Source organism: Palaemon carinicauda, chromosome 19, assembly GCF_036898095.1.
Source record: "Palaemon carinicauda isolate YSFRI2023 chromosome 19, ASM3689809v2, whole genome shotgun sequence".
Lineage (NCBI taxonomy): Eukaryota > Metazoa > Arthropoda > Malacostraca > Decapoda > Palaemonidae > Palaemon > Palaemon carinicauda.
This window is the reverse complement of record NC_090743.1, coordinates 58880794-58895101: the sequence shown is the minus strand read 5'-3', so window position 1 is coordinate 58895101 and position 14308 is coordinate 58880794. Positions and strand designations below refer to the sequence as shown.

The 14308-nt window shown below is 44.2% G+C and overlaps 1 protein-coding gene across 1 annotated transcript in view; it reads right to left on the bottom strand.

The window, feature by feature from the left end:
• LOC137658647 (zinc finger protein 493-like) overlaps nt 1-10299 on the bottom strand; it is an 89052-nt gene extending 78753 nt beyond the window's left edge. The window contains exons 1-2 of the mRNA XM_068393592.1: nt 8976-10299; nt 8670-8894 (exon numbers count right to left, since the gene is read on the bottom strand). Coding sequence (XP_068249693.1) covers nt 8670-8894; nt 8976-10156 — 1406 coding nt within the window. The 5' untranslated portion in view covers nt 10157-10299. The remainder of the gene's footprint in view (nt 1-8669; nt 8895-8975) is intronic.
• Nucleotides 10300-14308: the final 4009 nt, after the last annotated feature.

Sequence of the window (14308 nt, the reverse complement as noted above, 5' to 3'; positions counted from 1 at the left end):
GTAAAACAACTCTCTCTCTCTCTCTCTCTCTCTCTCTCTCTCTCTCTCTCTCTCTCTCTCTCTCTCTCTCTCTCTCTCTCTCTCTCTCTCTCTCGTAAATTGTTTTCCTGCTTTGCTACGTATGTATGATTTTATATTGATAAGGTAAATAATATTTGTAATAACATATTTTCTAAAAGCTTTTACTGTAATATCATAATTTATCACTTTCATCATGCGCGTTAAATGCCTTTGTTTGTTTACTGAGCGTACTTTATGACGCCGTCGTTTCAGGTGGCGTCATAAAGAAAAACATTTCATTTGGAAGTCCTAAGAAAAATTAAGTAAAACATTGGTAATAACAAAATCAACATACTGTACTGAATAATCAATATTATCGATGCAAAAACTAACCTATACACAGATGTGTAAATGCGTTTGTTTCTTCATTATGATCAGAGATAAACTAAACAAAACATTGGTTGCCATTTTTTATCGTGCTTTTTGGCGTGTTTAGGAAACGCATGATATAAAATTGCCTTTAATATTTATGCCTGTTTTAGTTTAGGGTACTATAGTACATGCATTAGGTGTTCTGTACATTAAAGGGTAGTTTGTTAACAGTACTACGTACAAGGGTAGGTTTTAAAAGTCTGAAAATACATGTTAAATAAATACGTAAATATGGTGTCACTACTTCGCGGATTTTCACCTATCGCGGTCGGGTCTGGAACCTATCTACCGCGATAAACGAGGACTCACTGTACATAATTCCCATCCACTGTATTTTACTTTTGCCTCCAGTACTGTATCCGCTTACAGTTTTTGTATATCTTTATAAATATGACATATTCGGAGATAATTTGTATTTTTCCCTAATACAAACCTGGAGCTATTTATTGGATATTACTAATAGCAGAGCTGGAAGGCAGCCGTTAAATTTTAAGTGCAAGGTGGCAACCCTACCTAACCACTACAATGGGTAGGTAGGTGGGTTGGGGACTACCCCGCCACCTATATCTACTCATGGTTAAGTGAACCACATCACTTTTTGCTTGCAGGCAGGACTTACTGGGGGACAGGTGATGGCGGGCCAATTTATATAAATAGCTCCAGGTTTGTATTAGTTGGAGAAAAATACAAATTTGTCATTTGTTCCCATACTAACAAACCTTCCGCTATTTATTGGATGACTCACTCTTAGGAGGGTGGTAAGTCCAACTACTAGCTTAGTCATTGACCCGGGTTTCCCCTAGTACAGTATTGGACTGTAATCAAGGGAAACCTTGCACCTCGCATATCAATACCAGTGAGTATGATAGCGACCTGAGCAACTAAGGTAGTTGTGAGAGATATAAGAACGTCTAGGTATGAAGATGCTCCTAGTTAAAATAGGAGCCCTAAACATAAAATTAGTTTCCTAAGGCCTACCTCGCAGGAGGCAATGGGGACGTGTACGAGTATATAAAATACATACTTGGTTACACAAGGGAATTAGTTATTACCTGCAGAGGTTGAAGCCAGCTTTGCAAAGGTACCCATGGCACTGTTCCTCAAAGGAGGGGAAGATGATGAAAGTAAATGAGCCAGGCATACTTTCATTCATCCCAGTCTTACCCAAGGTAGCCAATGCCTACAACTTTCTGCTACTTGTCCAATGAAGAGCCAGAGATATTATTAAACCACTTATAGTGTCACCACCACAGGAGTGGTAGAGAAACGTATCAGGTCTTCTGTGGATCACGTCTTGTAGGTAGGGTGATGTGAAAACGACACATTTTCACTACCAATGGTACGGTTTCTGTTTGAAAACGTTATGGACGGATTCGCTCTTAAACATACAGAGCTCTGGGTCATCTCTATAAGGAGGAGAAATGGGATTCTGTGACTGGTAGAGGACCTGAGTCCCCGTCACGGACGAGACCCTTACAACCTCCTTTGACCTTCCTAGGCCTTCCTAGGGTTAGCGAGGTGCGCTGAACCCAAGGAGCGAACTCCATCATTGTTTTCCTGAGGTGTGGCCTCAAATTACTCACTGGTGTGAATACAAAAAACAATGACGAGTGTCTGACCCAGTGTGCTATACCCCTGGGCTTGGTAACCACCTTCCTCGAGATATGTCAAGTATTTACCTGTGTTACAGCCTTGATTACCAAGTGGCAGGTTCCCATTTGGAGGACTTGAATCTGCCCGGATCAATAAAGGATGTTACTTGGCATCTCACCATAAACAAGAGACGTTGAAGGAGACCCATAGGGTACGTCTCTCTTTCGGTTGTGTCACACCAAGACCTGTCCTCCGGATCAGGGGAAGATCTGCAATTTAGAGCTACCCATCCGGTAGACGGCTGTATTACCCCCTACGTGTAATCGGCTCAATCTCTATGGAGAGCAACGATTAGAGGAGATGCTCGATGGTAAAGCAAAGGTCCTCCTTTGCCTAAGCTGAAGAGTGTGATTTTCTTAGTTGGCAATTTATGAGTGCATAACAAGAGTAGCATTGATCATTTACAGAGTGCTGTCTCCTGTTTGATTCTTTTACGAGCCATTTTCTCTGATATAGGAAGAGATGGCTTCTCACCACATCCATGCAAACGTATAGTCGGACATGTCTCATTTTTAAGGGACTCGACTAGGGCTAGGTCTCCTGCGGACAGGATACCTACGAATCACTGTCATTCCCCACCCCCGGCACTTTCCCGAAGGAATATGGTCACAGTCCTAACGACATATGGTCCTAAATGTGGGGCCCCCACTTTCATTGATGCCTCTACAGGAAGCGCCAAATCCAGAAGGACGAGATCTACTCCTTGGGAGATTCTCGTCAGGCAGTCTTTTAACTAGGCCCGTTATTTGCGCGAGTCCTGTCGAGGACCAAGGGAAGGATGATCCCTAGTGCCAAAGGACCTGGGACCCGGCCAGTTCTTCAGAGGTCGCACCCGACAGGGACTGATGCGGTCTTGTCGGACCTGCGGAAGTTTCTGCAGGGTAATGACACAGTCTACGGATATTCGTATAGGATATGACCCTCGTGTCATTCCTTCAATTACTGGAATTATAGATCGAGGTAAACGGAAAATGTCTCGCAAGAGAAGACTTACAATCAGTCGGCCAACGTCTTCAAGATGAGGGACGATCCTATATAGGAGGCTAACTGGTTGATCGCAAAACCTTCCCTCACATAACATGATTTGAAGATTAAGCTCGTCTCACGAGGACAGACTAAAAGTAGAAACTTCTAACTGACAAAGCCCGGCGTCCCCTGTCTTCCTATGATATCGGATTTTCCAATCATGAGGAAGAGGGTTAAAGGCTGCTCCCCATTTCCTACAGGAAATGTCAGATACAAAATAGTATCCTTGTAGCTAGTCTGGACTTTTTTTCCTTGATGAAAAGACCCGAGCCGAATATTTCAAGCTCGTGGAGGGGTTCTTGTATGAGAAGGAATATATTCCCAACCGCTTCGGTCTAAGGGGGAGTTCCGGTTACAGGAGAAAGTCATCGTCCGACTTCATGAACAAGTCTGCGTTTCATGAAGTGCAGACACATGTTTCCCCAGAACGAAAGTAGATGGAAGTTGAATGTGTTTCTACTAAGGTCCGTGGGCCTAAGGGTTAACGGAGGTGGAGAGAACACAGATTTTCAATATCCTCTGTTATTCTGGTCAGTCACCTATCTAGGGCTGACTCGAATCACAGCAAGTAAATTGCGGCGTCAATTAGACAGTGCTGAATTCCTTCCTCAAAAGGTTGTCTCTCCCGTTGGGGGGGGATAATTCAAAGAATCTGCCTCCCCTATCACCTCCGCGATCCGATTTGCTTCAGGGGACTGTCTAACTAGCGTACTTCCTATCCAAGCAAAATCAGCTCCTGAGCAGCTCCATCATCAACAGGACAAAGGGAAGATGGTACCAACCGAAGCCGCCCCTAGTTCCTGAGAAAATTTGTTTGCAAACATTCCTGTAGTACGAACAAAGTGTAAATGAAAAAGCACGTGCGTTCTAGGGAGATGAATTCCTGTAAAGGTGTCTGTTTCAATGCAAAAACCTGGCTACCTTGCAATGGATCCCTCTGATTCTGCCGACGGCGAGAAAGTTTTGAGAACCCAAGAAGCTATGTTTGTGATACACAGCCAATGAGCCCTGCACTAGTGAAATATACGTCGCCTGATGAAGAGAGTATTCTTAGATTTCCAGAAGGAAAATGAGTGCAAGCATCTCGAACAAGAGCATGAGCATCTCGTACAAGAGTGTGGGCGTCTAGCAAAAGAGCATGAGGGTTCTGAATGTCTCACGTGAAGGCGAGAGCGTGACCATTTCACATGAAAGCGAGAACATCTCACTCGAGAGCGTCTAGCATAAAAGTATACTTTATACGAACGGCATGAGCGTTTCGCTTGTGAGCGTGAGCATCTAGTTCATAATTAAGTGTGCTAGCCTGGTATACAGGCTTGTAGCTCGTTATTGTGAGCATCCAACTCGCGATGGCGATCAAGAGTGTAGCTCGTGATCTTACCACAAGACAATCACGATCATGATCACAAGTCTTGCTCATGACTGTAAGTGTATCACATGATCAAGAGTGCGGTCACAAGCGTTTCGCTCATGAGCACATAACTCACGACCACCTGGTCTAGTTCGCGATGCGGCTACAAGACACTCGCGATTGCAATCACGAGCATCGTGCTTGAGTGTGTAGCTCCCAATTGTGAACGTGACCATGAGAATGAGCGCGATCACAAGCATTCAGCTTGCAATCGTGAGCATCTTTTCTCACGGCTACGAGAGCGTGTAACTCACGCTCGTGAGTGATTGGGAGCTGTCACGACAATGGCAATTAAAGCATCATTAATATTCAAGAGGTGGGTTAGACAAAGTTTAATTTGTATTGAGCAATATATTTTCACAACAAATCATACACAGGTCTGAGCACTTTTAATTAAGTCTATAACTTTCAATGTTTTTTAAATAAAATACGTGCTCTTCATTTCATGGTAGTGATTTACAAAAAACTTGTGAGAATAACGGTCAGGGGACGAAGACTTAACATTTAAGTTAGTACAGTTTTCACTGGCAATATAAAAGTCCAAGATAAATTCTAAGTCTAAAAGTGAGGGTTTTGGTTATGGCAAGCAAAGGGGCAATAATTATTACAACTTCTCCTTCTGAGGTCTTAGGCCCGACTCCTGCATGTCCTGCGGGCATTGTAGGGTGTGACCCCATGACGTCAGAAGAGAAAGGCCAATTATTGCCATAATCGTCACAGCGATCCAAATACAACCGGTAGGCCTACGCCCTCCTGAGCCGTTGTTCCCTCAAGTCCCTCCTTTAGGCTCCCCCACAAAATCTGCAAAATAAGGAGGGAGGCAGAAAAACATTTGTTGGCAGTTTGGCATGGAGACAGCCCTCTTCTCCAGTGGATGCTGATAAATCACACATCCCCCAAGCGAGCCGGTGACCAGAGGTCATTCACATGACCTCAAATAGAGATTCACAAACAAGGTGTACGTGACAGAGCATCTCGTTCGCCATCCCGAGAAGGTATTTAAGATTTGAAGAGACATGCAATCCAAGCTCATGAACATGACCGTGACAGTGATCGTCTTGCTCGCAATTAACTGAACATTGTCAAGAGATGTAGACATTGATCCCAATCATGGTCACGAGCATCTTGCTCACAACCGTGAAACTCACTCTCGTGAGCGTGAGTGCGCTCGTGAGCGATCACGATCGACTAGCTCGTGATTGCAAGTGTCCTTAAAGATAAAGCGACTAGACACACAAACGTCGTCACAAGCGTAGCGCACGAACGAGTGTAACAAGATCGTGAGCGTCTTGCTCGAGAGCATGGGCGCGATCGTGAGCATCTTGGTTATCAGCGAGAGAGTGATCATGTGTTCTCGAAGGTTGAGGAAAGAGTAATGTCGCAATTACGGTCACTATGTCGCTCGCGATCATGAGCGTGTAACTCACGATCATGAACGTAAGCGCTAACTTGAGCATCTGGTTCACGATCACAATAATCTAGCTCGTGATCATGATCATAAAACGCTCGCAATCGAGACCACGAGCGTCGTGAGCTCGCGACCTTGAGTGTATAACTCACGATCTTGTGCGTGAGAACAAACATGCGCAAAGGTTGTGTAAAGATTCTCTTGGAAGGGGAAATCTTACACTTAGAGGCGAACCTCCAAGCAGCACTGTTTCCTTACGAGTTCTACCTCAAAGGAAGGTTAACATAAAATGGTGCTAGCGAAAAAGCCAAGGCTTAATTCTAAGTTGTTCCCGAAAGGATTTCCCTAACGGGGATCCTCCCAGACTTTATATCCCCGAAAGGGAAACCTAACAGGTGTTCTTCTTCAAGAAGAAGAAGAATGTCAAGATCATGATAACCTACGATCTCATGATCGTAGCAGTCTCTGTGGCAATCAATGATCGTCACAAAAGATGCCCTAATGGGTGTCTAACATTTGATTGTTGTGAACAACAACCTGACCGACCAGGAAGACGAGCTGATGAGACTCACCCCAGCGGTCATTGAACACAATAAATTCTGATCACATCATTGGAAAGTTGCGAACGACATCCTGATTGACCAGGAAGACAAGGTGACGAGACTTGCTATGATCGTTAAGGAGAAGGAAGATCCGTCAATTCGGTAGTTGTCGAACAAGACGCTGATTGAAGATCGTTCTTGATCTCGCATTTCTCAACAGGCGGAGGGTGCATACACGCTGAAATACTGCCTGTAGGGAGAGAGAGAAAACTTGCGGAATGTTGGGAGACGACGAGATCGGCAGAAGGTGAGAAGACTCGTTGTCAGCAGAAATTGAAGGAAGGGCGAACGGGAGTAGACCTTGATGACGGCAAAGACGTCAGCCGCAGCCACAGTCACCGACTTCACACCTTATGTCGTCATGAAGCGCTGAGGAAAAAAGAAATAAGAGGATTGAAAGTTCCTCCCCTCCGAGGGGGGAAGAATAAACCCAACCCACGAATGTGAAAGGAAACCCCCAAGAGGAGTCGTCAGCGCAATCTCTGATAACTCGTAGAACGAACATCGACATCTAAAATCACCACATTACCCTGTAACGGAGAATCATGTAAAGGCACAAGTCATATCTGTAAAAAAAGAACGAGTGTAAAGCAATAGTGGTAAATGGCTAAGCCTTGAAGGGCGCGAGGAGACGTCCGCTCTCTACCAGCCAAAAGTAAAAAGTGACGTGGTTCACTGAACCTTGATTAGATATAAGTGGATGGGTAGCCCCCAGCCACCCCCCTTTCTACCCACTGTAGTGGTTAGGTAGGATTGCCACCTTGCACTTAAAACCTAATGGCTGCATTCCCGCTACGCTAGAAGTAATATCCAAAAATAGTGGAAGGTTTATTAGTATGAGAACAAATAATCTTATAAAGCCCTATTCCTAGGACAGGACATAATGACTTTTACAGTAAGATAATATACTGTAGTGTCTCAAGTCACAGTAAGGTTCTACTTTAAAAAGCTATTAAATAACTAGACTGATTTTCCGGATCTTAAAGTTACTGTATCACATAGTTGTCTCACATAACTTGTGTCACTGACATTTGCTTTCCATGTACCATTCAACAATATCAAACAATTACAACATGCAAACCCAAATGCAACCAACATAAATTCTCTAGAAAGAAATTCAATAGCCTTGGTTAGACACTTACCATTTCAACATTGTTACAAAGTGATCCCTACATTATTCAAATCCTGAAAGAAACTTAAATTTTATGTGCCTAGTAACATTTTTTCAATTTTCTTTCAGAAAACCTAATGACTTTACAAAAATACTGAAATTACAAGACAGCAAAAATTGTTATACAGAGAGCTGTTGACTTATTTCATTACCTGATGAGCTTGCATAAGAAAATGTTACTATTCATCCTGTAAGGATAAACAGGATTATAAAAAACATTATACAGCAAAAGACCCAGATAAAAATGCAGCATACAAACAACTCAAAATTCTGTCATTTAAAAAAAAAAATCATTGGAAGAAGAGAAAGTGGAACATGAATTTTGATAGGTGAATTTTTTACTTAATCCTTTATAACTGTGCATTAATTCCCATACCTTAAAAGGGAAATTAAGATAAAAAGAATAAACTTGCACTAACCCTCCCAACCCTTCAAAGAGAAAACAAGCATTACTACTAAAAATAGCATGGACCTATAGTAAAAAGGTTAAGTCACAATTACAAATCTTCTAGGATCATACAGTACCCACGAAGGGTACGGAACAATTAGCATTAGCAATTTAATATGGCTAATTGAAGCTACCACTAACTGTGTACACATCACTTTTCATACAAAACTAAACTGACATTTGACTACAATGGCCACAAAGGACGCACTTGCTCCCACTGGGCATAGGCATAAGATGGCTGATATGTCTGCTGGCCAAAATGTCTCACCCCTTCATTAAGCTCTGGTTTCTTCTCACCAGTAACAACAGGGACCTGCACTTGGCTGCTATGACCATTAACTGTACTCTTTTGAGGCACTACCGGTATCTGTACTGTGGTTTTTTGAGGCACAACCGGCACAACTTGCTGTTTCAAGTATTCTTCATAGGCTATGCCTTTTCTCTCACTATGTACAAATCTATGGCTATTGAGGTGACTTTCTTGCGTAAACCGTTTCCCGCAATCCGGACACTCGTACCGTTTCTTCTCACTGTGCACAAATCTGTGGCTATTCAGATGGCTTTCTTGCCTGAACCTCTTGCCACACTCTTCACAGGCATAGCTTTTCTCTTGGGTATGGACAAACTTATGGCTGTTCAAGTGGCTTTCCATAGAGAATCGTTTTCCGCATTCGTCACATTCAAACCTCTTCATATCGGCATGCACGAACTTATGTCCATTGATGTGATTAACCTGTGCAATCCTACTCCATTCCTGGTGTTCAAATTTTCTCTCAGCACTGTGGACATACATGTGACTGTTTAAATGAATTTCCTGGTTGAACCGTTTTCCACATTCCTCGCATTCGAACCGTTTCTCTTCGGTGTGTACGACCATGTGGCTACTCAAGTGACTCTTCTGAGAGAATCTCTTCCTGCAAACACCGCATTCGTAACGTTTTTCCTCACTGTGCACAAACCTGTGGCTATTTAGGTGGGCTATCCGTGTGTACCGTTTTCCACAGACCTCGCATTCAAATTTCTTTTCGCTGTGGACGACCATGTGGCTGCCCAAGTGACTTTCCATGGTAAATCGCTTTCCACAGATACCACATTCAAATTTTTTCTCGACACTGTGCACGTGCACATGCGCATTCATGTGAACTTCTGTGAAGAATCGCTTGCTACATGTGGGGCACTCGAACCGTTTCTCCATTGTGTGTATGACGCTATGACTATTGAGATGACTCTCAAGGGCAAATCGCTTCCCGCACGCAGCGCATTCGAAGCGCTTCTCTACGTTGTGTGAGTGCATGTGGCTATTCAAGTGACTCCTCTGGGCAAATCTCTTACCACATTTTAAGCACATAAATTTTTTCTCCTTGATGTGCACAAGCATGTGACTCCTGAGATGCTGCTCCATCGTGAACCTCTTTTCGCACAGTTCGCACTCAAATTTCTTGTCCTGAGCATGAACCAACATGTGACCATTGAGATGGCTTTCCATGATAAAGCACTTGTCACACATCTCACATTTGAAGTTCTTCTCGGCACTGTGTACAACCATGTGACTGTCCAAGTGGCTTTCCATAGTGAAGCGTTTGTTGCACATTTCACACTCGAATCGCTTCTCTTTGCGATGCCAGACTATGTGATTGTTTAGGTGACTCTCCTGGGCGAAGCGTCTTCCGCATTCTTCGCACTCGTAGGGCTTCTCCGTAGCTTGGATCCACATTCCAATCTGAGCTGCCACAGGCTGGGGTAGTTCTACCGTGGCCTGAGTGACTGGCACCTGGAGCTGAACCACTGGAACCGTCATCTGAACAGGCGACCCTTTCTGGATAAACTGGGCGTGAGCCTGAACCTGAACTTGAGTCTGCGTCTGTGCCTGCACCTGCACAGGCTCAAGTTGTGCCTGAACCTGCTGCGGAGCCTGGCCTGTTGCTTGAGGTTGTACTTGAGGCTGCTGTTGAGCCTGAGGCTGGGGTTGGGGTTGGGGTTGCGCTTGTGTCTGTGTTGCATCCATTGTAAAGACAGTAATAGATGAGGCACCTTTGAAGAAATAATGTAAGTAATCACTTGATGAATAACACTACCGAGTTACCAAATACATTAATCATTCCTAGGAGGTTCATTTTGACAAGATCTCTTGAGGTCCTGAAAATGTGGAAAAAAAAAGGTTCAGTAAAGCGATCTCACTAAGGTAAATGTTACCTTTAGATAAATAGGTACAGTATTACTTTATAGCTAAACTCAAGTAATACAGCGCTGTAAACTTATCCAGTAAATAAACCTCATGTTTTTCTAAGCAATTTTACCTGGCCCTCTTACCAGAGGCATAGTATTACTGTATCTATCAATATTTGCAATGCTAAAAAAAATATTTTACCATAATAACCTAGTATATGCCATAACCACTGCAAAATATCAAAAAACCAAAACACACACAACTGACATAGTTCTATATTCAGTCCAGCATAAACTTATAAGAACAATAACTTTTAAGCATGTATCCATCATGCATATGCAAATAAAGAAAAATTTGAAAGTACTGTAATTTGTAGTTTTCCTGATGATACAAACCTGGAGGTATTTATAGACATTACTTTCAGCAAAGCTGAAAGACGAGCCATGAGAATTTTAGCGAGGAATAACTACCCCTACCACTACTTAGCGGGAGGGATAGGGGAGGGGGGTAGCCAGCTACCTGCTCACTCACACACCTGGGCTGAACACCCACTTTGCTTTCAGGCAGGAGTTATTGGGGACAGGGCTGGGGGCCAATTTGTATAAATAGTTCCAGCTTTTCATTGTTAGGAAAAATGTTATTTTTATAATAAAATAAATTTTTGAATATACTTACCCGGTGATTATATAAGCTGCAACTCTGTTGCTCGACAGAAAACTCTACGTTAAAAATCCGCCAGCGATCGCTATGCAGGTAGGGGGTGTACTTCAACAGCGCCATCTGTCGTGCAGGTACTCAGTACTCAATGTATACAAAGAACTCAATTTTCTCCTCGGTCCACTGCGTCTCTATTGGGGAGGAAGGGAGGGTCCTTTAATATATAATCACCGGGTAAGTATATTCAAAAATTTATTTTATTATAAAAATAACATTTTTCAATATTTAACTTAGCCGGTGATTATATAAGCTGATTCACACCCAGGGGGGTGGGTAGAGACCAGCAATAAATGTTTACATTATTATGAGCTAAGGATTTTTTATTTCATTTTAGCAGTTATCAAAATAACAAACTTAACTGAAGTATCAAGGGTTGCAACCCATACAACAGGACCTCATCAAAACCTCTAATCTAGGCGCTTCTCAAGAAATGACTTTGACCACCCGCCAAATCAAGTAGGATGCGAAAGGCTTCTTAGCCTTCCGGACAACCCAAAAACAACAATAAAACATTTCAAGAGAAAGATTAAAAAGGTTATGGAATTAGGGAATTGTAGTGGTTGAGCCCTCACCCACTACTGCACTCGTTGCTACGAATGGTCCCAGAGTGTAGCAGTTCTCGTAAAGAGACTGGACATTCTTAAGATAAAAAGACGCGAACACTGACTTGCTTTTCCAATAGGTTGCGTCGATTATACTTCGCAGAGATCTATTTTGTTTAAAGGCCACGGAAGTTGCGACAGCTCTAACTTCGTGTGTCCTTACCTTCAGCAAAGCTTGGTCTTCCTCATTCAGATGGGAATGAGCTTCTCGTATTAACAGTCTGATAAATAGGATAAAGCATTCTTTGACATAGGCAAAGATGGTTTCTTAACTGAACACCATAAAGCTTCAGACGGGCCTCGTAAAGGTTTAGTTCGTTTTAAATAGAACTTAAGAGCTCTTACAGGGCATAAGACTCTTTCTAGTTCATTTCCAACCATACGATAAGTTTGGAATATCGAACGATTTTGGCCAAGGTCGAGAAGGCAGCTCGTTTTTGGCTAGAAAACCAAGTTGTAGAGAACATGTAGCCGTTTCAGATGAGAATCCGATGTTCTTGCTGAAGGCATGAATCTCACTGACTCTTTTAGCTGTGGCTAAGCATACCAGGAAAAGTGTCTTAAAGGTGAGATCTTTCAGGGAGGCTGATTGTAGCGGTTCAAACCTGTCTGACATAAGGAATCTTAGTACCACGTCTAAATTCCAACCAGGTGTAACCAACGACGCTCCTTCGTGGTCTCAAAAGACTTAAGGAGGTCCTGTAGATCTTTATTGTTGGAAAGATCTAAGCCTCTGTGACGGAAGACTGATGCCAACATGCTTCTGTAACCCTTGATAGTGGGAGCTGAAAGAGATCGTTCTTTCCTCAGATATAAGAGGAAGTCAGCTATTTGAGTTACAGAGGTACTGGTCGAGGATACGGATACTGACTTGCACCAGTTTCGGAAGATTTCCCACTTCGATTGGTAGACTCTAAGGGTGGATGTTCTCCTTGCTCTAGCAATCGCTCTGGCTGCCTCCTTCGAAAAGCCTCTAGCTCTCGAGAGTCTTTCGATAGTCTGAAGGCAGTCAGACGAAGAGCGTGGAGGCCTTGGTGTACCTTCTTTACGTGTGGCTGACGTAGAAGGTCCACCCTTAGGGGAAGTGTTCTGGGAACGTCTACTAGCCATCGAAGTACCTCGGTGAACCATTCTCTCGCGGGCCAGAGGGAAGCAACTAGCGTCAACCTTGTCCCTTCGTGAGAGGCGAACTTCTGCAGTACCTTGTTGACAATCTTGAACGGAGGGAATGCATATAGATCTAGATGTGACCAATCTAGGAGAAAGGCATCTATATGAACTGCTGCTGGGTCCGGGATTGGTGAGCAAAATATTGGGAGCCTCTTGGTCATCGAGGTTGCGAAGAGATCTATGGTTGGCTGGCCCCAGGTGGCCCAAAGTCTCTTGCATACATCCTTGTGGAGGGTCCATTCTGTTGGAATTATTTGTCCCTTCCGACTGAGACAATCTGCCATGACATTCAAGTTGCCTTGGATGAACCTCGTTACTAGTGATATGTCTAGACCTTTTGACCAGGTGAGGAGGTCCCTTGCGATCTCGTACAACGTCAGAGAGTAGGTCCCTCCTTGCTTGGAGATGTACGCCAAAGCCGTGGTGTTGTCCGAGTTCACCTCCACCACTTTGCCTTGAAGGAGAGACCTGAAGCTTTTCCAGGCCAGACGTACTGCCAGTAGCTCCTTGCAGTTGAAATGCATTGTCCTTTGACTCGAGTTCCATATTCCCGAGCATTCCCGACCGTCTAATGTCGCACCCCAGCCTACGTCCGATGCGTCCGAGAAGAGAACGTGGTTGGGAGTCTGAACAGTCAGGGGAAGACCCTTTCTTAGGTTGATATTGTCCTTTCACCAAGTCAGACAAGACTTTATCTTTTCGGAAACCGGGATCGAGACCGCTTCTAGCGTCTTGTCCTTTTTCCAGTGAAAAGCTAGATGGTATAGAAGAGGACGGAGGTGTAGTCTTCCTAGTGACACAAATTGATCCACGGATGACAGCGTCCCTACCAGACTCATCCACAGCCTGACTGAGCAGCGTTCCTTCTTCAGCATCTTCTGGATGGATAGCAGGGCTGGGGGCTGATCGTCTTGTTGTTCAGCAACGTCCTCATCAGAGGGTTCCTCATCCGAAACTGATGAGGAAACGGCAACGGAGTGGGCAACGTCTGGCTCGCTGAATCCGGTCGCACTGGTGGATGCGTGACGGAGCCGGACGCAATATCATGGAACTGCTGCACAGTCTGTGAACTGTCAACAACCATGGTTGCGCGAGGAAGCACAGCGTCAACCCGAAACTGTCTAGACCGTCTGGGTTGTGCAGTCAACACCCTACCGGGTTGCTGAGATTGACGCACTGCGTCACAACAAGTCACCTCTGCTGGTTGTTGAACGTCCTAAACGTCAACAACCACCTCCGAGCGTCGCTTAACGTCAACGTGCGGCTGGCAACCCACACTGGGTCGCATCGGTGGAGGAACCACCTCAACTGGCAGACGCGAGTAGGTAGCCTCAGCGTCAACAGGGCGCACAACCGACCGGTTGGAAGGTTGTTGGCCAGAAGGTTCTTCTCCGCATTAAAGTCCTCTATCAAGGACGCAAGCTTGGACTGCATGTCTTGCAGCAAAGCCCATTAAGGGTCTACGGGAGCAGGTGTGGCAACAGACGGGGTTAGCGACTGA